The sequence below is a fragment of the Plecotus auritus genome, assembly GCF_963455305.1.
Source record: "Plecotus auritus genome assembly, chromosome: 13".
In the NCBI taxonomy this organism is placed as follows: domain Eukaryota; kingdom Metazoa; phylum Chordata; class Mammalia; order Chiroptera; family Vespertilionidae; genus Plecotus; species Plecotus auritus.
In genome coordinates this window covers 27,979,761-28,003,131 of record NC_137779.1, presented here as the reverse complement: position 1 = coordinate 28,003,131, position 23,371 = coordinate 27,979,761, and the positions used below count along the sequence as shown (strand labels likewise).

Here is a 23,371-nt window from a genome sequence, read left to right as displayed (position 1 = left end):
CCTTTCATTATATACTCTGTATACTTCCATTTTTTATATAGTGCATGTATTACAATTTCCAAGTTTTAGAAACTAGTTAAATATTTTAAAGGCACCTATGTTCTTACACCTTGAGGAGATCGCAAACTCAAGTCTTTAGGGATGGGGCAGGGGGGATGTGAGTGCACGTGGCTTAGGACAACAGGCAGTGATGGGGGCTGTGGCTTGCAGACCTCACCCAAAGTGCTTAAATTCAACAGCATGAAAAACATGGCATTGATCCAACTCAACACCCCTGCTGTCAACCCAGGACTGTCAGTGAGCAACCTCCGTTTAGAAACCTTTCTGGGGAGCCAGTGATTCCTTAGTGATGGAGTATGCAGTATGCAGAATTTATAAGGCTACAGAAGGAGAAAACAGAAAACCACTTGGAAATGATCTGGGAGCTCCCGAGACTATGGACGTACAGGATGTAAATTTCACAAAGAAAGGAGTAGTAAGCCTCCCCTTTGCCAACTTGTTCAGCCCCTGCTTGGCGGGAGCTCCTGGTCCAAGAAGAGAACTAAGGCAGGTGTGCATGTTGCCCAGGCTCTTATTCTGGGGCTCGCTCTCCTACACCAGGCCACTTCTTGTACAGCCCAACCATTGCAATTGCCACTACAGCCCACTTCAGTTACCCCCAGGAGGTCCCAGTTCCTGGTGAGCACTGTTAGCTCACAGAGTTCTCAGAACCAGCCTATGAGGCAGGTGCTGCAATTAGTCCTGGCTTTCAAACGAGGAAGCAGACGCAGGGAGAGGGCGGGCGAAAGGACTTCTCTTGAGGGAGACCGGCGGAATGGCCAGGCAGCAATGCTGGGAGGGTGGAATGAGGATAAGGACAGGTACGGAGGACTTCCTAACGCCACCGAGAGGACTGAGGTCCTTACCTAGCAGCTGTGGCAATGTAGAATGACCACTCCACAGCGTTCAGGAACCTGCTTCTGGCTCTCTGCCACTAACGTGCTGTGTGACCATGGGTAAGTCAGGTTACCTCTCTGGGCCTCTGTTTCCTCATCTGTAAAATGAGGAGACTTGGTTAACTTGAAAAATATGTATCAGGCTCTTACTCTGTGCACTGTGCCAACGCTATAATGGAGAAAGGAATACGACAGTCGTTTATTCAAAAAACGGTGACTACCCCGTTTACTAGGCACTGTGGTTACGGAGATGAACGAGCCAGCATCCCTTCTATTAAGACCTCCACACTGTGGTCAGGGAAACAGGGAACCAACAAGAAATGGCCAACAACATGCTTGGTGCAGGGGTGGGCACAGGTAGGCAGCCTTTTCTACGGGGACCACGTGGGGGTCGTGTCACAGGCCTGGATTGGATATTGGAGGGTCTCTGGTCCCTGCTCTCAAAGACTGTACAGTCTAATCAGGAGTTTGGGACAAGCGCCCACATGGCTACTACGTAAGGCAGAGTGAAGCCACCACAGGTCATCCAGAGGGGAGGGAAGCCCATGCGGTTTAGGCAGGGTAGAGTAAGGGGCGGGCAGGAGGCAAAGAGAAGCTTTGCAGGGGAACTAGCATTGAGAGAAGCTGGAGGAGGAAGTTCCCCTCCCCCCCCACCCCCCGAGAGCCCTGGCGGGGGGGCAGGGGAGGAGGCTGAAGAGGCATTCTAGATAAGGGACCTGGGCAAGTAAAGGCACAATGTGGGGGATGATCGGGGTGCAGTTGGGACAGTAGGCAGGCCAGTGAGTGTGGACTGGCCAGGTTGGAAGCCAAGTGGAGCCGTCATGATGAGAGCCATTGGGAACGAGGGGCCTGGGCCAGGCTGACCATTCTCATGCCAGTTCTTGGAGGCAGGCTCCCTTGCTACTCCCCCCGTTCTTTCAGATAAGGAAGCAGAGGTTCAGAGAGCTTACAAAGCCACACAGCTGAGGGAGACATAGCACTTGACCCAAGTCTGTCGGATGCCCCACCCTGACCTCCTTACCACTGGAACGAAGGCTAGGCATTACTGAGGCCCTCCCATCTAAGGTACCACGGCCCAGTGCACTTGGCCTGGCATTTCACCTCAGACACATGGGTACAGAAGGTCGATCTTTGCCTTAACCATGAATGCTGGCTTGAGTAAACCTCCTCCACGCAGGCAGCTAGGGGACTATCAGGATCTCCTTCATCAGAACAGAGGGAATGAGGCAGGGAAAGGAATATTAGAATTGCTAGGGTTTTTGTGCTCCACTGTCCGCTGGTCTGTTTATTGTTCTACGATGGGTGTTGGCTGGCTGGCTTCTACATCTCCTCCTCCTGTGGCTGGTTAGCTTCTACATCTTCTCCTCCTGTGGCTGGTTAGCTTCTACATCTTCTCCTCCGGTGGCTGGTTGGCTTCTACATCTTCTCCTCCTGTGGCTGGTTGGCTTCTACATCTTCTCCTCCGGTGGCTGGTTGGCTTCTACATCTTCTCCTCCGGTGGCTGGCTGGCTTCTCCATCTCCCCCTCTCAGTCTAGTGTTTCAGGGCCCTGGGGTGGAGCGTCTACTTTGATCAAGGCTGCTGGGTTTTCCTTTTAGGATGGGGTCAACCTTGCGCGCACGGATACTGTCCAGGTACTGCCGGACACCCATGAATTCCCGTCTCCAGCGCCCCAGCTTTCTGAACTGGTCCATCAAGAACTTTTTTTTCAGGTGGTCATACAAGTGGCTCATCTTTTTCTTGGTCTTTTCTACAGTTTTCATCTTACAGAAAAACAAATGAGGTTAGGATGAAGAAACCACTAACAAGAGAGGCATCTGTGCTGCTGATATGAGGGGTGACAATATGCCAGTCTGTTTCCCTGTTTGTAAAATGTGGGTATTGAGCTAGATAACTCCTATCGCACCTTCTGAAAGTCTGCAGCCTAGACCCTGATTTTGACCTTAACACCTCTGGTCAGAAAGAGGTGGGGGAGGGTGTGGAGAAGGGGTGCGTCTTGTTCCCTCCTCTCCCCGTTCTTTAACTCCTATCACTCTGTCCCCATTACTCACTCAGTGCTTCCCACAAATTGTATGTGACATTCCCCACGTCACTTTGAACTCTGGTTATTTCTTCTAGTATATAATTCTTGTCCTCTCCCCAAGACTATATGCTCTGGGAAGGCACATCCTCTACCTTACCCGCTCATTTATTTATTCCAGTGAGCTAGCTGCAGAGAGGACACAGAGAAAAATCAGCTGCATATCTTCACAGAAATTGCAACACAGTCAGGAAGATGGGACACAAGCCCAAATATTTCTAAGCAAGGCAGAGAGTGACGCATCCCTTTAAACAACAGAGTTCAAAGAAGGGAGATAGCAAGAAAAGTCCCATGGAGGGTCGCAATAAAAATTGGGGGGTTGGGTTTTGAAGGATGGGGAAGTGTTGGGCATGTTGAAACAGAACCAGACAAGAGGTCATCCTATTTCTACTATAGCAGATCACGGGAAGTTTAGCAGATGGGAGAACTCTCTACTCTCTCTTAAGCCTCCTTCTCTCTTCAATGTCAGAATCCCATGGGCCCATGGAGGGAAGCTCAGCAGAGTCAAGAAGGCAGTAGCTCAATTCCGGGCTGCCTGCTCTGCTTGAAGAAATGAGTACATTTTTGGAATCCATCACATTCACTAGTTTCTTCCCATTCCTCCAAACAACACCTGTTCCAAGCAGACCCTCAAGACACATTTAATGAATTAAAACCCGTCAGGGTCTGCGGGGTGATGCCACTGTGGTTTCCCTCCTCTTCTCCTGAGAGCTTTCAACCAAGCAGGTCAAACCCTAGTTGTCCATAAGCAAAAAGTAGAAGAACCTCAATTCTCCTATGAAAAGTGGGGGTTAATCCCGCCCCCCCCCCCAAAAAAAAGCTGACCAAACTATGTTGATGCCACTTCAAGCTCTAGGACCCAAGACTTTTTTTAATGGGAGATACTAGGAATCCATTCATGGATTCCCCAAATAGAAAGGTGTAATGTGCTTTGGATGGGGGCGGGGGGTGGGGGGAAGAATGCCACGAGATCCAAAACATGAAATCCTTTTCCCAGATGCCATCAGCACAGGAACAGCTGTGACACCCTGGGTAAGTCAGTAACCCCGAGTTTCAGTCTCCTCCAGAAAATGGGACTTGCATTAGAGCACCTTAGTGACTCCCCATCCCCTCTAAGACCTGGGAAATCCCCCCACCCCCCGCAAGGAATCAGGGAGAGTGAAATGGACATGGGTCAAGCCACTAACACCCTCTAACACAAAAGCTTGTTAGGACTTTACCTCCAACTCATAGATTCGTTGTGCACTGAGGTTGTCACGAATAATCACCCGAGATAAGTGGCTCTTGGGTAAAAATTTTGTCACGGCTGCTTCGCTGGAATTCATTAAGCTGGAGCGGGCAGAGGAAGGTGGGACAGGTTAAGGTGGCTGAGGCCTCCCCAGGTTTCTTGAGAGAGGAACAGCTCTGTCCTAATTGTCAGAGAAGCAAGGCCTAGGTTTCTTCTTGTGGAAAAATGTGCGCTAAAGGGGTAGTTTCTTGAATGCTGAGAGGAAAAGCCATCCTGAGAAGGATGTAGAAAGAGCCGTCCACAAGAGACGTGTCAACAAGGACTCAGAACTGTCTGCTGGAGCAGCCATCTTAAGGAGAAAATGGAAAGTGGGGGGGGGGGGGGGTCTTTGAGAAGAGGAGCGAAAGTTGTAGGGTAGGGTTCGAAGGGCTGAATTTGAGGGGCGCTGAAGTGGGGGCACTTGCTTCAGAGCCTAGATCTAAGGGGGGCATGGAGTCAGAGGAAGCGGGGTGGCGGTGGAAGGTTGGACAGAGGTTAGGTGGCTTAATACGGGAATTCTAAGGGAAAAGGGTTTGGGGAAAAAGTCAAAGTAAGGGAACTATGGGACAGACAAATGTTGCAGGAGAATGGAGGGTGAGGTAGAAGATGGTATGGGGTGGGGTGAAGTGAGCCAGGTGAAACTACAGAGAATGATTTGGTCAAAAATAGATAATACCAGGCAGTGAGTTTTCACTCTGGTAATTTGGTTATACCAAGAACTGGTTTTACAATTATGTACCTTTAAATATTTTTGTCCACTTCAAAATAGTTGCTCATATTTTCTTTCTAAACTTTGGAAATTAAATGTCCAGCAGGGAAGCAACTGAATAAAATTGTGGTTACGTCCTACAATAAAATACTCGGCAGTTATGTATAAAACAGACATTCATAGTGTATTAGGTGGGGAGAAAAGCAGGCTAGAAAATAAACTTTTTGATGACACACCCTCACTCCCAAATGTGTAAACATATATGAATAGGAATGGATCTGGAAAATACACATCGAAATGTTAAAGTGATTGTCTCTGACCATTCTTTTTGCTTGTCTGTCTTGCCTGATTTTTCTATAATAAGAGTATACCTACAAATAAGACAACTTTTAAAAGAAAACATTCTGGGAGTTTAAAAAATTTTTTGCTAATTCATCTCAGCCAATTTGGAACCATAATTTTATGAATGTTTTTCCATTCACAAGCTGGTGGAAATAAACAAACGGTCCCAATCTCCCAGTTCCACTTTTCTGACAGCAAAGGCATGAGGTGAAGAAAAAGGGTGTTCATATAGGGATCAAGATGCACACATACAAAAGTCCCCCAAATCCTGTGTTTTTTTAAAAAACAAACTTAAAAATATTTAAAGACACATGACACACGTCACCCATTCCGTGGTGCACCAAATTTACCAAAACTTCCCACGAAGGGAGAAAAAAAGGCAGTGACTGGGGGAGTATTTCAGTTAATACATAGTCATTTTGAACGAAACTGTCTTCCAAAGCAAGGCCTCTGTGGGAGGCTGGAGAATGCGGGCCGGGGGTGTGAAATGGAAGTGGGGAGGAGAAATGGGTGTCTACGGGGACTGGGGCCGGCCTGGGGGAAACGGAGGTTTTTCCAGGGCCACTGGGGAACCTAGAAGCTGAGGAGAGGGGTGTCACCTCGCCAGGCTCAGCCCCAAGGGCGCTGGGGACCCCCGGGCTACACGAGGTCCAGCCTGGGACGGATCTGTGGGTAGGAGATGGGACTTCCGGTTTCTCCCCGGAGTCTGGGCTGAAGGGGGTTCGGGCTCCTGGCGCTGCGAAGGAAGGGAAGGAGTTGGTCCGGGTCCGTGAGGAATCCACTCTCCTGGGACCTAGCAAAGAGCCAGGCTCTGGGAGTGACAGCGCCGGGGTCTCAGGGGCCAGCTGAGGGGGCGGGGGGGTCTGAGGGAGTTCGGGCTCCCTCAAGGGCCCCGGTGCCTGACAAACGCTCTGAAACACCCGGACCGTCCGCACCTGAAGAGCACTAGCGGCTGCGAGGTCCGCGGCCGCAGGAAACAGATCTGCGGCTGGGTCCCTAAGTTGATTTCGGGGCGGCTGACGAGCCTATGGCGCTGGAACGCGGCTGACGCGGGATAAGTGCCACTGGTCTTCTTGGTGGCGGCCGCGCTGGCGGTGGGCGAGGTTAAATTCCAGGAGACCGAGGGCCTATGCTGCTGGGCAGCACCGTTCTCCACGCTCGGGGACGACTCAGGCAGAGAAGGTTCACTGGCAGCCATGCTCTGAGGGCGCGCGCGGACGTGGAGTGAGCTCCCGCGCAGACGCAGTGCGCTGAGTAGGACTCGTTGCCCCGGAAACAAGGGAGGGGGGCGGGGCCGGGAGGACCGGAAGCGCGCGGGACCCGGAAGGCGGCGGGCGCGGCAGGATTGTCCCTTGGCGGCTGCCGTAGCGTGATCGGTTATGTTGCCATGGAGATGAACTAGGCCACTGGGGTGGGCTGCGCGCGCTGAGTAGACCCTACTTTTCGACTAGGACTGCTATGGCCCCCGCGTGATCGTGGGGCGGGTAACCGGGTGAGTCCGGGCGGGGCAGCTCCAGGGCTGGGAGACGAGGCCATGGTGTCTCCGAAGACTCGGCACGGCGGATTTCTTCCCGGATGAGGGACCATTACTATGGAAACCAGAGCGCTGGGCCTCCGGGAATCGTGGCTCCCAGAGCGGGAGCGGGGGAGGCGGTGATCGGTCTTCTTTCCTCGAGACCTTCGTCCGAGGCCTCGGGCACCGTTGCTTTCTGAACGAACCTGCGCTCGCGCCCGCGGCAGAGAGGTAAGACCATTGGGGTCTTGATACCCAGCAGATAGGAAGCCCGTTGCCGCGCCAACTTCCTAAGAAACCTATCTGGCTCTACCCTGGAAGTGGCGCCTCCCTCCGGTCAACCCGTGAACTTTGTTCCTCATTTATATCCCAGAATTAACAGACGCCCCGCGGTGTTTGCCCACTTTCCCCACACCTAATGAGACCACAAAGGCCGGATTTTGGACCTAAGCCCACTTCTCTCTGGGTTTTTGGATGAGGAGGATCCAGAACATTTAGGCTTCCAACTGGGTTGGGAGAGGGAGGCTTTTCCCCTGCCCTCACGTGATCTTTAGAACAAACAAGCCCCATCCCTGAGGTGAGCCTGATGCATTCGATTCTGGGGCATTGGCAGGTAGGAACTTGCCTGTGCAGTCTTTGTCCTTCCTCTCCAACAGCCTAGGAACCACACTCACCTCCACCCAGCCCCTCCCCAAAATTCTAGAGAAACATAGCCAGAGAACTCATCCTTTCCAGATTTCTCAGAAGCAAGAGTCATAGTTGTTGGACACATTCCCTCCGTTCAAAATATTTATCAAGCACTTACTTGTGGAGACAGAGCTTGGCACTGGTTACATGGTAGGCGTGAAGAGAGAGACACAGTGATGTCCCCATAGAACTCCCAGGTCATAGCAAAGCCACATCTTCAGGGAGTCTTAGGAAGGAGATCTCTTAGGGCTTAGAAAGCCTGGAGCAGGGACTTGATCAAATGGAGGGGAGGCATGTGATCCTGGAGGACTGCCCTCAGGAAGTGCCCCTTGGCTAAGTCTGCAGGCTCACCAGTCCTCTGCTGAATGTAACAGATGGGGATCTGACAAGCTTGTAAGGAAAGGCACTGAGAGCAGCCAAGGCCAGAGAGGACCAGACGTCCATATGGAACTGCAAGTGGCTTAGGCCAGTGGAGGCCCTTCAGGACACAGGGAAGGCTAACAGGGGGCTGGAGAGATGGGTAGCAGCCAGGTGTAAATGGCCTTGACCACTAAGCTAAGGCACTCCATCTCATCCTGACAGCAGACAGCCCCTGAAATACAGTAAGCAGGGGAACAGAACTTCAGCTCCCTGTATGTTTGTGCCGGATGAAGACTGCCATTTGGCTTGAGGTGTGCTCTAGATCCAAATGTTCCTATTTCAGTGAAACATGTGGAGATGTGCTATTTTTACAGCTTTGTTCACGAATGAGCAAGTAGGGGACCTGGATTTCTTAGCAGAAGATGGGGATCTGCCCCACTTTGGGGTCCATGGCACAGTCCTGCTATACACCGCATCCTTGTGGTGTGGCTTGTCTACCTGAAGCCGCTCTGCCTCTCTGCACTTGCCCCTGGGGTGTGGGGGTGCAGTGGTGCCCTTATGCTGGCCTCCAGGAAGCTTCCAGTGACTCTCTTCCCCAGGCTGTCCGTAGAGGCGATGTGCAGGAGCATGGTCATGACGTAGGACTGTTGCACATGGGCACATTTTCTCTCTTCAGAGAGAAGGTTCCCGCCCTAGCTGGTTTGGCTCAGTAGCTAGATCGTCGGCCTGTGGACTGAAAGGTCCTGAGTTTGATTGCTGTCAAGGGCACATGTCCGGGTTGTGGGCTCGATCCCCAGTAGAGGTGTGCACGAGAACGATCAATGATTCCTCTCATCATTGATGTTTTTGTCTCTCTCTCCCTCTCCCTCTCTGAAATCAATTATATATATATTGATTTCACACACACACACACACACACACACACATATACTTTTTAAAAAGAGATGGTTCTTGGAGAGGGGAAGCTAAGACCCTCCTCTCTCTTAATACAACCAGTGACTCCCAGCACAGTGGGCTCTGGTTTCATGTCACTGGTTCAGAGTCTCATGGTCTGACCGTAAAGTCAGAAGAGGAGGGAGACATAGGAGTGGTCCCTGTTAGAGGGGCTGAAGGAAAGAGGATATTGAAGAGAACAGAGAAGGGGGCTTTGGGAGCCTAGTGGAGAGTTAGGCCAAGGCTCAGCTGCGGGACACAAGTTGGCCCAACTAAAAATGCAGGGCCCCAGAGGGGAAGTGCCAGGCTCAGGGCATTGTCCTTTGTCCTCATTGCACACTAGGTCTCCTGGAAGCATGCTGAACACGTAGACTCCTGCTCCTCACCCCAGATCCTGCTCCGCGGGTTTGAGGAAGAGCCTGGGGCTCTGCATTTAAGTTCCCAGGGTCATTCTGTGATGGGCAGAGGAGCACCTGGGGGAATCCTGCTATACGCCCATCCATCCATTTCCCAGAAATCCCCTGGGGTTGGCCTGCTGGCCCAGCGGGGATCCTGCCCTCTAAACATTCTCTCCCTCCTTGCAGTTTTCCGCGGACACAGCCTAGCAGAAAGATGTGGCCTGTATGTCTCACTGGCCGCTGACCCACCGGCCCGATGACCACATCCCCAAGTACCCCCCCTCTTCAGTTCCCACAGCCCTCCGTCAGCGGCCTCTCTCAGATCACTAGCAGCCTGTATATCAGCAATGGGGTGGCCGCCAACAACAAACTTATGCTCTCCCGCAACCACATCACCTCGGTCGTCAATGTCTCGGTGGAGGTGGTGAGTACCTTGTATGAAGACATCCAGTATGTGCAGGTGCCTGTGGCTGACACTCCCACGTCACATCTCTGTGACTTCTTTGACCCCATTGCTGACCACATCCACAATGTCGAGATGAAGCAGGGCCGCACGCTGCTCCACTGCGCAGCCGGTGTGAGCCGCTCGGCTGCCCTGTGCCTCGCCTACCTCATGAAGTACCACACCATGTCCCTGCTGGATGCCCACACATGGACCAAGTCATGTCGGCCCATCATCCGGCCCAACAGTGGATTTTGGGAGCAGCTCATTCACTATGAGTTCCAGCTGTTTGGCAAGAACACCGTGCGCATGGTCAACTCCCCCGTGGGAAGGATCCCGGACATCTACGAGAAGGAGGTTCGTTTAATGATTCCACTGTAAGCCATGCCACCAGCCCCCGCATCGGGGTCAGAGGTGCAGATCTGCCGTCGATCCTGCACTAAGATCTGAACTTACACACGCTACTTTTGTGCTGCAGAAAAAAACAGATGATGCCTTTTACCAGAGCAATAAAAAAGGAAGCGTGCCGTAGCTTTTAGCTTGTAATCCATCTCTTTAAAGATGAAACTCACTAAAGTGTAAAATGGTGAAGAGACGTTTCCCACCCCGGGAGTGACAGGTCATGGCTACTGGCCAGAGGGGAGAGTGAGTAAGGCAGGTGGTGCTGGGTCAAATGGACCGGCGCCCAAGGCGAGACTGGAATCCTGCAGCCTCCCCCCGGACCAGCTAACCCAGGCCTGAGTGCCGCAGTTCCACCTCCTTCTTTCAAACCCAAGAGCCTTAAGCAGGGGTCCTCAAACTTTTTAAACAGGGGGCCAGTTCACTGTCCCTCAGACCGTTGGAGGGCTGGACTATAGTTTAAAAAAAAAACTATGAACAAATTCCTATGCGCACTGCGGGCCCGGGACGAGTCGGCTGCTAAGCAGGACAGGCAGCGGCACACCACGGGCCACATGTGGCCCGTGGGCCGTAGTTTGAGGACCCCTGGCCTTAAGCATCATGGCACCTCCTTGCTTAACCTGGATTAGTGACCGCTCTTGGTGCTCTGGGAACCCTAGGCGTTCCGGGCCAGGGCCCCTCCCCACTTCAATCACAGGGCCAGCTCTGGTTTTCTGCATTTGATTTATGCGTATGATAATTTTCAAAGAAAGCATTCCACCATATGACATTTTTTTAAACTTTTTTTTTCAAGTGCTATGGTGCATAAGGTCTGAAAGTGCCCTTGGCAGCCCCCCACCAGCCTTGGCGGGAAGGCGGCGTTAGCTTTCTCTAGGGCACCCGTGGGGAGAAGGCCTGACAGCAGGCCCCGGGGTTCCTGTCCAGAAGGCTGGAGCTGCAGCCCAAACCCAGCCTTGTACCAGCGGTGGCCATGTCCTTTGTTCTCTTCATCTCAGTCACTCGGCCCAGAGCAGATCCATTCCCAGAATGTATGCGGCAGAGTAAGGGCTGAGTAAGAGAGTGAATGAAGGGTCTTGAAAACTGCAGAGTGGGGGAGGTCATGGAGAGGGGGGAGCTTGAGAAATGGATCCCAGAGAGTTGCAAGTTTCAACTTCAGTCTGAGGCTTACCTGGGGGCAGGGCCAGATGGAAAAGAAAGAGAATCATTGCCCTCATTCTGTCTGTCCTGAAGCCATAATGCTTTAAGGCATAATGTTTGGGGATAATTTGTCACCCCGATTCAATACAGCTGATGCTGCTACGTGCTGGACCCATGACACTGCCCCCTGTCCCCTGCTCACCCGGACCACAGCAATAGCTTTTCCCTGGCCTCCCTGCCCCTTCCGTATCTCCTCCACACAGGATCCGGGCCGAACTGAAGGGCCGTTATCAGGAAATGTTTCTCGAACATCACGGCTCTTGCCTGCCGCTCAAAACCTTCCATGGCTCTCCGTGGTGTTCGGTGTTATTTCCAGGAAATATCTGCAACCAGGCGGGGAGAGCACGAGTTTCTGGCGTCCCTAAGCTGACTAGGGAGCAGAGTAGGAAGTGAGAAGAGCCCTTGTTTGCCCTGGCCCCCGGAATGGCAACCCAAGGGCCCCTTGGGGAGGGCGGGAGGGGCCCCTGCAGCTGAGGCTGAGACAAGGCAGCAGCTTTGTTCTGAATTCACAATGGCAGGATGCCCAGCTCAGGGCCAGCTTCCCCGGCTTCCTCCAAGGCAGGGCACGGTGGTGGGAGCGGGGGTATCCATCCCGCTCCGCAGGCCTGGGGCACTCCCTGTGCACTGAAGGCTGGGGGCAGGGGGAGCCTGAGAAGCCTCGGGGGTGGAACTGGACGGCACCTGGAGTGAGCCCGTCTCCTAACTTTCCTCGAGGGCCTGTTAGGTTCCAGACACTGTTGCTAAGCACTTGGAGCCTCCCGGATTGAGATGGGGTGAGGTTCTGTGGCTGCCCCCACTTCACAAACAGAGGCTCAGGAGGGGAAGGCCCCGGCCCAGGGCCACACAGCTTAAGACGTGCCAGAGCTGGGATTTGAACCCGCTCTGACCCCTGCTCTTGGCTAATAGTCTCTTCTGGCTGCTTCATCCGTGTCCGTGCTGGGGAGACAGCAGTGAAGAGGACAGAGACCTCAGCCTTCCCCGAGCCCAGCCCGGTGGGGACGAGGGGATAAACCAGCGCTGAGAATGGAATGTGCACAGGGCCGGGCCTGCAGAAGAGCAGGGAGCTGCGGGGTGACCTTTAACTCGGCGTGGCCAGGGGCGGAGCAGGGCTGGAGGCAGGGAAGAACTGCCCCAGGAAGGTGACGTCTGTTATCCCGAGTCCCGAGGAGGCTCTGCCCGCCCAAAGCTGTCCATCCTTTGTCCCGTCTCGCCAAGCTTCAGATTGGACACGGGAGGTGCCCGAGTTACACCAGGACAGGGCTGGCCATGGGCATCTCTGAGTCACAGGGAGGGGGGGTGGGGATTGACTCAGCCTGGGCCCACTTCCCTCTGCAAGGCCAGCCTGGGTGGAGGCCAGGGCTGGGAAACCCTGCATCTGTCCTTCCTGGACCAGGTGCCTCGCAGGCCTTCCCTGCCCCCATCCCCAGCTGTGGGCTCAGCAGCCCTGTCTAGCGCCGGCTGGCATGGCGGCCCTGCAGGAGTTCTGGCTGTGCGAAGGCATGAATGATTCCTCCCTGAGTCCCAGGTCCCTAGATCCCAGCCCCCACCTGGTCTAGCTCTCCTCCTCACAAAGCAAGCAGAGACGGCCTCCACTTTCCAGGTGGGCCTGGAGCCTCAGAGAAAGTGGGTGATACGATGATAGGCCAAGATAGGGGCCAAGCCAGCTGACACCATCACCCCCCTTCTCTGGCCCTGCCCATCGGCTTCTCACTGGAACCCTCTCCTTGGGGATCGTCATCCCCATTTGGCAGATACAGGATCGTCATCCCCATTTGGCAGATACAGGAGCCTCCCCATTTTGAGGCTCAGGGAAGGGCGGCTACCTACCTAAGATATACAGCGAGGCGGGCAGAGCAGGATTTCCCCTAATCCAGGCAGGGTCCTTGCGGTTTTGGTTTTTGGTTTTTTGTTTTGAATCCTCACCCGAGGATATTTTCCCATTGATTTTTAGAGAGAGTGGAAGGAGGGGAGAGACAGAGAAACATCGATGTGAGAGAGACACATCGATTGGATGCCTCCCGCATGGGCCCCGACCAGGGCCGGGGATCGAGCATGCAACCGAGGTACCTGCCTTTGACCGGAATCGAACCCAGGACCCTTCAGTCCACAGGCTGGATGCTCTATGGACTGAGCCAAACCAGGTAGGGCAGAAGGCGTGTGTTTAGGAAAGATCCTTCCGGGACTGCGCGCAAGTTGGAGTGGAGAGCAGAGCAGGGAGGAAGCCACTGCCTCCCTGATGGGCAGTGGTGGCCCGGCCAGTGGAGGGACTTTGGAGAATGGGACAGGTCACAGTGCGTAAGGAAGGATGTCCGCGTTTTCCTGTGGGGGGCTGGGCTGGGGGCCAGTGAGCCCGTCACTCGCCCATACAGTGGAACCTCATTTCTCGAACGTCTCCCATCTCGAACCATTCGCTTCTCAACCTGACAGCCCTTTCATGCCGCTGCCTATGACAGTCAAGCATCTCTCAGGTGACCAGGGAGAGAATGCGCGAGTGTGAGTCCGGTCACCACTGTTAGCATCTCAGGATCTGGTGCTGTGAATATTTTCGTGTTTTTTTTTTTTGTTTGTTTGTTTTTTGCTTTTGTTGCTGCTTATAATGTTAAATTTTCATTTTTAATTTTTTTTCTACTGTACGTTTCCTTATTAAATTTTCACATCCTTTTGTCTTTAAGGTGTTTGTTTATAGATTAAGTATAATATAATATAGCCCTAACCGGTTTGGCTCAGTGGATAGGGCGTCGGCCTGCAGACTCAAGGGTCCCAGGTTCGATTCCAGTCAAGGGCATGTACCTGGGTTGTGGGCACATCCCCAGTAGGGAGTGTGCAGGAGGCAGCTGATCGATGTTTCTCTCTCATCAGTGTTTCTAACTCTCTATCCCTCTCCCTTCCTCTCTGTAAAAAATCAATAAAATATATTTAAAAAAACAACAGTACTATAAGAAAGGTTAAAACAGGGGATCATTGGGGGGTCTGGAACAGATTAATTTACATTATTTATAGGGGGGGCAAAAATAATTCGATTTTCGAACAGCCTTCCGGAACGAATTAAGTTCGAGAACCGAGGTCCCACTGTATTTCCTGGGCTGTAACCCCGAGGAATGACACAGGGGTACAAGCAAAAATAGTTTATTTGAGGACGGAAGACCCAAAACTGGAGGGCCTAGGGATGAGGCTACAGCAGCTGCCGGGAGTTGGCACAGATGACACCCCCCCCCCCAGGGGAGCCCAGCAGCAAGAAGCCCGTCCCAGGGCCCCCAGCTGCCTCCCCCGCTTCCTGGAGGGAGGATTGTGCAACCGCCAGGAATCGTCATCGTCATCAGAACACGAAGAGGTTGTCGAAGTTTGGCCGCAGTTTTCGGCGTAGTTGTCGATAATAATAATTACTCTGACAAGCACAGTGACCGTGCCAGGCGTGGACCCACCATCCAGTGGTGAGCGGGGCCCTGGGCTGAGGGGAGGCAGGCAGGGACAGGGGGGTCTCGCTGGGAGGCCCCATCCAGCCCCCAGGGGGCCTTTCCCGAAGGCGCCTCGCCCTCCCATGGCCCAGCGGCTGCCTGCTCTCCGCTTGTCCCACGGCCACCGGCCAAGGTTGGGTTCAGGCTGCGGGGGGCTGTCCCAGACGGCCCAGGCGCTCTCCCAGGTCTCAAAGACCCTTGCCAGGCTGGCTCCTCCTCCGCCGGAAGCCCCAGCGGGCAGCCCAGGAGGCCACGAACTCGCAGTTGTGGTAAAGGAACATCCCCGTGAGGGTGAGTGCGATGCCCACGTAGCTGAGGGTGCTCAGGTGACTGCCGAACAGGAGCCGGGACAGGACGAGGTTGCCCACGACAGTGAGGTTGCCCAGGACGTGGACGGTGAGGGCGGAGGTGAGGGCCAGCAGGGAGAAGCTGGCCAGGTTGTAGAGCACGGACAGGAGGCAGCTGAGCAGGATGCAGGCCCAGAGGCGGGAGTCGGTGGGCGCAGGTGACAGGGCCACCCCGGCCTCCAGCACCAGGGCCGCGCCGGCCAGCAGGCAGAAGCTGGGCAGCGAGGTGGCGTACAGCAGGGTCACCGCGTCCAGCCGCTCCTCCTGCAGCAGGGCACCTGCAAGCGGACAGCACACATCAGCACCTGGTGGGAGAAAACCCCACTTCGCCAACCCAGCCTGCCCCCCACGGCCCGACCTCCAGCCAGCCTGCCCAACCTCTCCGGCAGAGTCAGTGGCTCCTGCTCTGGAACGTGATAGTTAAGAGTCCAGAATCCCACTGCCTGGGTGGTGACCTCACTAGCTGTGACCTGGCACTTAACCTCTGGAGGCCTAGGTTTCCTCCCCTGCAAGTGAGGTGATGGTAAAACCCAATACGGCCCAGCTGGCATGGTTGAGCGTCGACCTATGAACCAGGAGGTTTCCGTTCGATTCCCGGTCAGGGCACAGGCCCCGGTTGTGGGCTCGATCCCCAGTGTGGGGCGTGCAGGAGGCGGCCCATCAGTGATTCTCATCATTGATGTTTCTCTCTCTCTCTCTCTCCCTTCCTCTCTGAAATCAATAAAAATATATTTTAAAGATAATAAAAAAATAAAACCTAACACGCAGGGGTTTTATAAAGATTACAATAGATAACATACATAAAGCCCTTTATAAGGTAAGTGCTCAGTAAATGTAAAAAAATAAAATAAATGGGCCTATCATCACCCACTTCAAACTGCTTCCCCTAGGCCCGTGGTCGGCAAACTGCGGCTCACGAGCCACATGTGGCTCTTTGTGGCCCCTTGAGTGTGGCTCTTCCACAAAATACTACGGCCTGGGCGAGCCTATTTTGAAGAAGTGGCATTAGAAGAAGTTTAAGTTTAAAAAATTTGGCTCTCAAAAGAAATTTCAATCGTTGTACTGTTGATATTTGGCTCTGTTGACTAATGAGTTTGCCGACCACTGCCCTAGGCTAAAACGATAACCCACAAGTGATATACAAATGACCAATAAACATAAAATGTGGCTCCCAAAAAATCTCCAGGGGCTCCCCAGGCCCTGGGGAGCAATATCCTAGGTTCTTTTTTAAAAATGTATATATATTTTTTATTGATTTCAGAGAGGAAAGAAGAGGGAGAGATAGAAACATCAATGATGAGAGAATCACTGATTAGCTGCCTCCTGCACGCCCCACACTGGGGATCGAGCCCACAACCTGGGCATGTGTCCCGACCGGGAATTGAACCGTGGCCTCCTGCCTCATAGGTTGATGCTCAACCACTGAGCAACACCGGCCGGGCTATCCTAGGTTCTTAACCAGTGTAGAAGGCCCTGCACCAAGTGGGCCTGACCCACCTTTTTGATCTCAGCCCTTATCACACCCACTACCCCACAGTGTAGCTCCCACCACCACAGCAGGGACAGGCCAGAAGTCCCCAGCTCTGCCACTTAATAGCGACATGACCTTTATATTTAAAAAGAAAAAAAGAATTGTAAAATAATAAATTGCTTGAGTCAAATGTGGGGTCCACTCATTGCTTCATCCACTTATGACCACGGGCATGACCAGAGAACAACAAAAGAGTCATTGTTTGCGCGTGGCCGTCATCCGCTAATCATCAGCATCTTCTGCTACCAACACTGGGGCTTGTCGAGGTGGATCCAGGAGTAAGGGGAAACCTTTCAGCTTTGCAAAGAAAGAGGGGAGCCTGGCTGGCGTGGCTCAGTGTTGAGCGTCGACCTATGAACCAGGAGGTCCCAGGTTCAATTCCCGGTCAGGGCACATGCCCAGGTTGTGGGCTCAATCCCCAGTGTGGGGCATGCAGGAAGCAACCAATCAATGATTCCCTCTCATCACTGATGTTTCTATCTCTCTCTCCCTCTCCCTTCCTCTCCGAAATCAATAAAAAAATATTTTTTAAAAAGGAAGAAAGAATGGGTTCTACCACCTTGCATATGTGTGAACATGTGTGTGGCTGGGTGTGTATATGTGTACACATGTTATCACCCAGCCAATTCACATAGGAAGTGGTGCCCCTCATCAAAGTCAGACACCGCTCAGGGCAATGGTAGTATTTGCACAAAGGCAATGATGGTTTGGGGACTCGTCCAAGTTCTAGTGGAGAGATGAGTAATCGATTCCGGGGTTCTCCTCTATGTATCTTCTGACACACACTTTCCAAACAGCCGCAGAGAAGCTTACTCACAGGCTACGCTCGGAATAGGAAATCTCTATTTCACTCTGATATTTTGGCTCTGTTCTCTAGGCAACAGTCCCTCCGGCTAGAGCATTTCTAGAAATGAACAGATAATTGGAATACTTCCTGCTCACTCGCTGGCTCGCTCCAAATATAGCACCGTTAGGAGCTGCCTGGGGCCGGCGTGTTCAAGGTCCAATCACGGGAAGGCGTTCAGGGTTTCAGGTGCGAGACAGTCAGGCGGGAGGGTCCTCGCCTCCTCACCCAGCCTCTGCCCCTGTTCTGCATCTCCCCCAGCCCTCTGCCTCGCCTCCTTGCAGCCCAGGGAAAGAGGGGTGATCCTCTGACAGAGGCGGCTCACTGCACCTGGGGCCACTGCATCTGGGGCTCACTGCCATGTGAGGTGCCCAGTGGTAACTGCTTACCATGCAGCTGTCTCAACCCGCCGCACTCTGCTCCTGTGGCTGATCCCCGTGCCCTGCCAGCCTGTTTCCCGCTCCCAGAATGCCCTTGCCTAATTTTTCTCTGTGAAGAGCTGGGCAGAGCATGTGTTTGCTACTAACATTTTTTTTTTTTTTTTTTCCGAGAGGAAGAGAGAGGGAGAGATAGAAACATCCATGATGAGAGAATCATTGATTGGCTGCCTCCTGCACGCCCCACACTGGGGATCGATCCCGCAACCCGGGCATGCGCCCTGCATGGGAATCGAACTGTGACCTCCTGCTTCATAGGTCGACGCTCAACCCCTGAGCCACGCCAGCCGGGCCTATTATTATATTATTGTTATTCTCATCACTGCATGCCTCTTGCCTCAGGCAGCCTTCTCTGGTCTCCCCTACATGTCACGGCCCCGACCACATCTGTGTCCACCTTGGCTCTGGAGTTTCTCTCCTACCATCGCCATCGCTGTTTCTGAGGGTGTCTCCCACCAGACAAGAGCTCAGAGGACGGGATCGGGTCAGGCTGCTCCCTGATGCCCAGTTGAGAACAAGCTCACACCCCACTTCCTAGCCTTCCTGTGAGTGGGAAGTTGGCCTCACTCCTCTCCCCACATCCCCCCCCCCGCTGGGTCTGCAACCAGCCCAGGTAGGAGGGAGGCTGCTGGCCGTGCCCATGACTGCTGGGTGCCCCGCTTCCCGGACTACCATCCTCTGCTCCCACGGAGTCTGCTCTCGCGAAGGGAGCTGATGTCGGCCATTTGCACTCCACTCGGAATCTTGCCCTGGCGCCTTTCCCCGAACCTCTGGAAGTAGAATCCTCCTCTTGTCCAAAACCCCTGTCACCCCTCTGGTTCCAGTCTCTTCCTCCCCATCTCTGCAGGGCCTCCCTCTCTGGTGGGGCCCCCAGCCTCCTGAGCGCCCTCATGAGCACCCTGAGCCATGCATGTACCTCACCAGCCTGCCAATATCGCTGTCACAGCCATTAATACATCTACCACTTAAGGTCCCAGGCCAGGTGCTGGGGACATGGAGCGGCCCCAACCCAGCCCGTGCCTCTCAGAGCTCCTGTCAGACGGGACACAGGCCGGTAACCAAGTGGCTATAATAGGGGGGCACTCAGAGGCTTGATGGGGGGCGCAGAGGGTGCTGTGGGAGCCTGGAGCAAGTACCCAACCCACCTCCGGGGACAGGCAGTTGACACGGAGAGATGGAAGCAGCTGGCAGAGGCCAAGAAGGGGCCTGATGCCAGGCACCCACCACTCCGGGCCTGGGTGCCTAGGTTCTAGCCGGCTGTACCCATTCTGCAGGCGGGGGCTCCTTCTGGGTGAGGAGCGCTGGACCTCGCAGGTGCGGGGTGAGCCTCAAGGCTGGAGCCCTCCCAGCCTGTGGCCCGGCGTGGGTTGGGAGGTGGGGTGGTGGGTGTGCCCAGGGGGTCAGGTTTCCCACCGTCTACTCATGCCCAGAACTCAGGCCTGAGCTCCGGCACCAGCTCTCATATAACCCGAGGGCAAAAATAGAACGAGGCTCCGGCCTTGCCACAGAGCCTGGGCGGATGGGGACAGGGCCTGCCTCTGAAGATGCCAGGGCAGGGCCGGATCCCGACCTCAACCTCCCATGGCGGCAGGTCGCCCCAACCCCAGCCCAGTGCCCTTGGAGCACCCCTTCCTTCTCGCAGGACTGGGTCACAGGACCTCAGAGTGGAGAGGGACGGAGAGCAAGGGGCCCCGGGGACGCTTCCAACCCTTCTCCACCAAACAGATGGGGAGACCGAGGCCCAGTCAAGACCCAGACCTGCCCAAGGTCACCCAGTATGAGCAGAGGGGCGGTCTCCCTGCCCCGAGTGGGTGCCCTGGCCTCCCCCACATCTCCTTTGGGTTTAGGCAGAGAGAGTGGGGTTGTGACTCAGTCTCCCCTCAGAGGAACAAGCAGGGAAGGTGGCCCCCACCCTCGGACAGTGTGAGTTAGCAGGGTCTCGGCCTGGAGCCTCCACCACCCTCTGCTCAGACCCTCCCTGTCTCCTTTCAGCAGAGGGGAGGTAACCCTGAGCAAATCCCAAACCTCTCTGGGTTTCAGTTCCATCGTCTATAAAACGGGAGTGAAGGTGGTGGTTGCCGAAATGACTCAAGGTCAACACCCAGCCTGGGGCCTGTTACACCGCAGCTCCCAGCAACCATGAACCCTTCCCCGACGGAGCCAAACCCCTGGCCTTCCAAAGCCCAGCGCAAGGCCTCGCCCGCTTTCTCTCTCCCGGGTCCCCACTGCCAGGTCTCCCTCCGGGGTCACAGGCTCATGCTGCATCTTGGACAGCACGGAGATGGACTGCCCAGGTTCGGATCTCCCCTCCGCCGCTCACCGGCCACATGGCCCAGGGCAACCCCTCGACCCGTCAACTGGGGACAAGATAGTGATTTCCTTGATCAGGGCAGAATGGGGAGATCCAGTGAGATAAAGAGACGAGAAACGCTGGACACAGATCAAGGGCAGCTATTATGAAATAGTAGCCTAAGTTTGGGGCCTGGAACTCACTGAGTTGTTGGCTCTTTCTGAGTTTTCTCGGTTTCTGCCTCTTCCAAAGGCGTGAGGCTCAGTTGCTTCATCTGTCAAATGGGCTAACAGCCATATCCCTCGCAGGGCCATCCAGACCACACCCCCACTCTGACCCCCACCTCCTCAAACAGTGACCCGGGCACTCACTCTGCTGAATGGACTTGAGGCCGCGGAGGCAGGTGGCAGCCAGCAGGAAGCCACAGCCAGCCGGTGGTGTCCGGAGCTCCCCCGCCAGGCTGCAGGCAGCCCCCAGGCAGAGCGGGCCCATGGCGGCAAACTGCAGCGGGTGGTGGCGCCGGCCCAGCAGCAGCGCCGACAGGGCCAGTGTGATCAGGGGTGTGGTCGTGGTGGCCAGCTGTGCCAGGTCCAGGGGCACGGTGCTCAGGCCCACGTTGCCGCAGGCCATCGAGGTGCCGAAGGTCAGGCTGAGCAGCAGCACTTGGCAGTGGGTACCGCTGGGCATGGGGCGCCGAGCTCCCCGATGGCATGCCAACGCTGCTGCCAGCATGTGCAGCGCCGAGAGCAGCAAGGGCCGCCCGAAGCCATGCACCGAGAAAATCCACTTGTTGAGGCTGGACATACTGGCTCCCGCCAGCAGCCACACCAGGGCCGCCATGACCACCCGGGCCCGGCCAGGCCGTCCAGGGGCCTGAGAGGTTTCAGGGGGCCACTCGGGGGACCCAGCCCCCCGAGAACTGCCGGCCACTGCCACTGTCTCCGCAGAGGTCATCCTGCTGTCATGGTGCTCCCGAGGACAGCGGCACATCCGTACCCGGGGGGCTGGGGCAGGAGGCCAGCTCCCCAGAGCCACCAGAGAGCCCCCACTTGGGCCAGGCCAGGTCCTGGCTTCTCAGATCCTGACCTTCCTTTCAGACAGGTGAGCTAACGGCCTCTTCTGCCAGGCCTGTGCCAGCCGAGGCCCAGGAGCTGTGCAGAGCCCAGGTCGTGGCTGCTGGGATGCCAGGCTCTCTGGCCTAGTAAGCTCCGGGCTCCTCTGCCCTGTGCCAGGTGAAGTCTCTACTCTTCTCCCTACCTAGTGCCCACACTAGGCTGATAAAATCCTGGTTCTTCTTCCTCTTCGGTCCAGATTCCGGGATCTCCTGCGCGTTCAGGCCATGACCAGGCCTAGCCGGGGCAATCCAGGCTCCTGCACCCCGTGGTGTCCTGTGATGCCCAGTCGTCGCGGCTCCCTGCCTCCGTCAGTGCCCAGGCCCGCGCTCCGGCCGGTGCCAGGCGGTGAGCTCGGCTGGGCTCGACTCCGACTCCGGCAGGGACTGTCCTCCAGCTCCCGGCAGCTTCGGCTGCGGATCCGGCTCCGGCTCCGGCTGCGTCGGTGAATCCGGCAGCAGCTCCCGCCCGCCCAGCTCCAGCCCGGGCCCAGCCCGCGGGGCAAGGCCCCGTGCTCTTGGCCCCGCCTCCACCGCCGCCCGCCCGCCCGCGCCCCACCGGGAAAGTTGGGCTCAGCCCCTGGCCCCGCCCCTGGCCAGGCCGCGCCCCCGGAGCCGCGAGGGATGTCTCGCCCCGCCCCCTCGCCACCCTCCTTGATTGGCCTGGCATTCCCTCCATCAGCTCGGCCTCCCACCCCCAGCTGAAGTGGTCAGCCTGTCTGTACGCTCTCCCCCCACTCAGAGCTGGGCGAGTCCCCCAAACTGATGTGTCTTTCTGAGATAAATACCGCCCCCCCCGCAGCTTCACAGGAGACTCCATCTTCTAGGACCCTCCCAGGGGTCCCCATCCCAGGACTCTTCCAGGGACCTTCCCATCTCTGGCCACAGTTATCCGTGGGACCTCAGCATCCAGGAGAGTTGGAACACGGGGTCCCCTAAGGTCTCCCCTTTGCCCCTTCCCTAGTCCCAGCACCTCCTCCCTCCACCAGCCCAGGGCGGGCCCCTCTGGGCAGGCGGAGGAAGCTGAATCACCAAGGCCACCACAGCTGCGGAAGCCGGGTACCGCTGGCCGCCATCCATCCCTGGCCGGGCCCCGTCCCACCTCCTGGGCACGCAGCGCTGACTCATCACTGGACTTCCTGGGGTCCACCCTCTGCCCCCCACCTCTATCTAGCGGGACAGAGAGCCCTGGGTTGGCTGGGAGGCGGAGCAGCTGCCACTAAGCCCTTGTCCCCTGGGTCTCAGCCTTCCCCCCTCCGAACGAGGGATGCTCCGGGGCAGGACAAGCTGCTCTAGACTCCTGGCCTCCTTGAGCGCCCCGCCAGGTGCCCAGTGCCGGCTGTCCGCATCTTTCCTGACGCGGGGCTTCCTTCCCTGCGGAAGCTCCTCCGCGCGGGACCGCGCTCACCCAGCCCCTCCCACTGGACAGAGTTCACCCCAGCCTGCCTTTGATGATGGTAACCGCCCGGAGGAACAAGACCTCAAAAGGCGACCGCTTAGCACGGTCCGAGGCGCCCTCTGGTGGCCAGATCGCAGAATGGGGCGTGCAGGAGGCAGCCGATCCATGATTCTCTCATCATTGATGTTTCTCTCTCTCTCTCCCTCTCCCTTCCTCTATAAAATCAATTAAAAATATTTTTACAATAGAAAGCCCAGTTTGGAGGGGGCGCTGTTCCCAATATGTGCCACCTGCCCTCTCTCTAACTGGCCTAAGAGCAGTGAGGGCCGTTCTCCCCTGCATGGGAGGGGTCTGTGACTTTCTCAGTTGGTGTCTTCTCAAGGGGTAGAGAGGTGGCAGGGGGGTGCAGTGGCAAGTGCTGAGGGCTGGGGTCAGTGGGTGAGGCGTGGGCTCTGCTACTTCTAGGCTGTGTGCAAGCTGCAGACCTCTCGGGGCCCCCACTCTTCTGCGACGGGGCTGTTACGGGAAGTCACGGGGCACATCCTGAGTCCTCCTGGAAGTACCCCAGTCTGTGATGAAGGGAGGACAAGCGAACAAGCACTCTGGGTTCTGGGCACAGACAACTCACCTCAAAAAAGGGGGCCACTTTTTCATTGGGGCTTGCCCTTACTTGGATGTTTGGATCAATACAAAAGA

General features: G+C 55.6%; 3 protein-coding genes across 3 annotated transcripts; 1 reads left to right on the top strand and 2 right to left on the bottom strand.

Moving 5' to 3' along the window:
• Positions 1–2,196: 2,196 nt before the first annotated feature.
• On the bottom strand, positions 2,197–6,578 carry LOC308238093 (uncharacterized protein C5orf52 homolog). The gene is made up of 3 exons (XM_080649691.1): positions 6,268–6,578; positions 4,235–4,343; positions 2,197–2,697 (listed from the first exon to the last, which is right to left on the bottom strand). Exons 1-3 carry the CDS (start codon positions 6,528–6,530, stop codon positions 2,476–2,478), a joined length of 594 nt encoding a protein of 197 aa, XP_080505817.1. The 5' UTR covers positions 6,531–6,578; the 3' UTR covers positions 2,197–2,475.
• Positions 6,579–6,674: 96 nt separating this feature from the next.
• Positions 6,675–10,201, top strand: DUSP18 (dual specificity phosphatase 18). The gene is made up of 2 exons (XM_080649693.1): positions 6,675–7,076; positions 9,410–10,201. Exon 2 carries the CDS (start codon positions 9,480–9,482, stop codon positions 10,044–10,046), a length of 567 nt encoding a protein of 188 aa, XP_080505819.1. The 5' UTR covers positions 6,675–7,076; positions 9,410–9,479; the 3' UTR covers positions 10,047–10,201.
• Positions 10,202–14,371: 4,170 nt separating this feature from the next.
• SLC35E4 (solute carrier family 35 member E4) lies at positions 14,372–21,757 on the bottom strand. The gene is made up of 2 exons (XM_080649685.1): positions 20,537–21,757; positions 14,372–15,341 (listed from the first exon to the last, which is right to left on the bottom strand). Exons 1-2 carry the CDS (start codon positions 21,153–21,155, stop codon positions 14,905–14,907), a joined length of 1,056 nt encoding a protein of 351 aa, XP_080505811.1. The 5' UTR covers positions 21,156–21,757; the 3' UTR covers positions 14,372–14,904.
• Between the last annotated feature and the right edge of the window lie 1,614 nt (positions 21,758–23,371).

What these genes read in the sequence shown, in the direction of transcription:
- SLC35E4 (XM_080649685.1), bottom strand. Translation starts at nt 21,155, where the DNA reads ATGTGCCGCTGTCCTCGGGAGCACCATGACAGCAGGATGACCTCTGCG. An exon ending in CCTCAAGTCCATTCAGCAGA is followed by an intron (nt 15,342 to 20,536) that starts GTGAGTGCCCGG and finishes GTCCGCTTGCAG; the next exon opens with GTGCCCTGCTGCAGGAGGAG.
- DUSP18 (XM_080649693.1), top strand. Translation starts at nt 9,480, where the DNA reads ATGACCACATCCCCAAGTACCCCCCCTCTTCAGTTCCCACAGCCCTCC.
- LOC308238093 (XM_080649691.1), bottom strand. Translation starts at nt 6,530, where the DNA reads ATGGCTGCCAGTGAACCTTCTCTGCCTGAGTCGTCCCCGAGCGTGGAG. An exon ending in CAGCCGCTAGTGCTCTTCAG is followed by an intron (nt 4,344 to 6,267) that starts GTGCGGACGGTC and finishes TGCCCGCTCCAG; the next exon opens with CTTAATGAATTCCAGCGAAG. An exon ending in AACGAATCTATGAGTTGGAG is followed by an intron (nt 2,698 to 4,234) that starts GTAAAGTCCTAA and finishes TTTTTCTGTAAG; the next exon opens with ATGAAAACTGTAGAAAAGAC.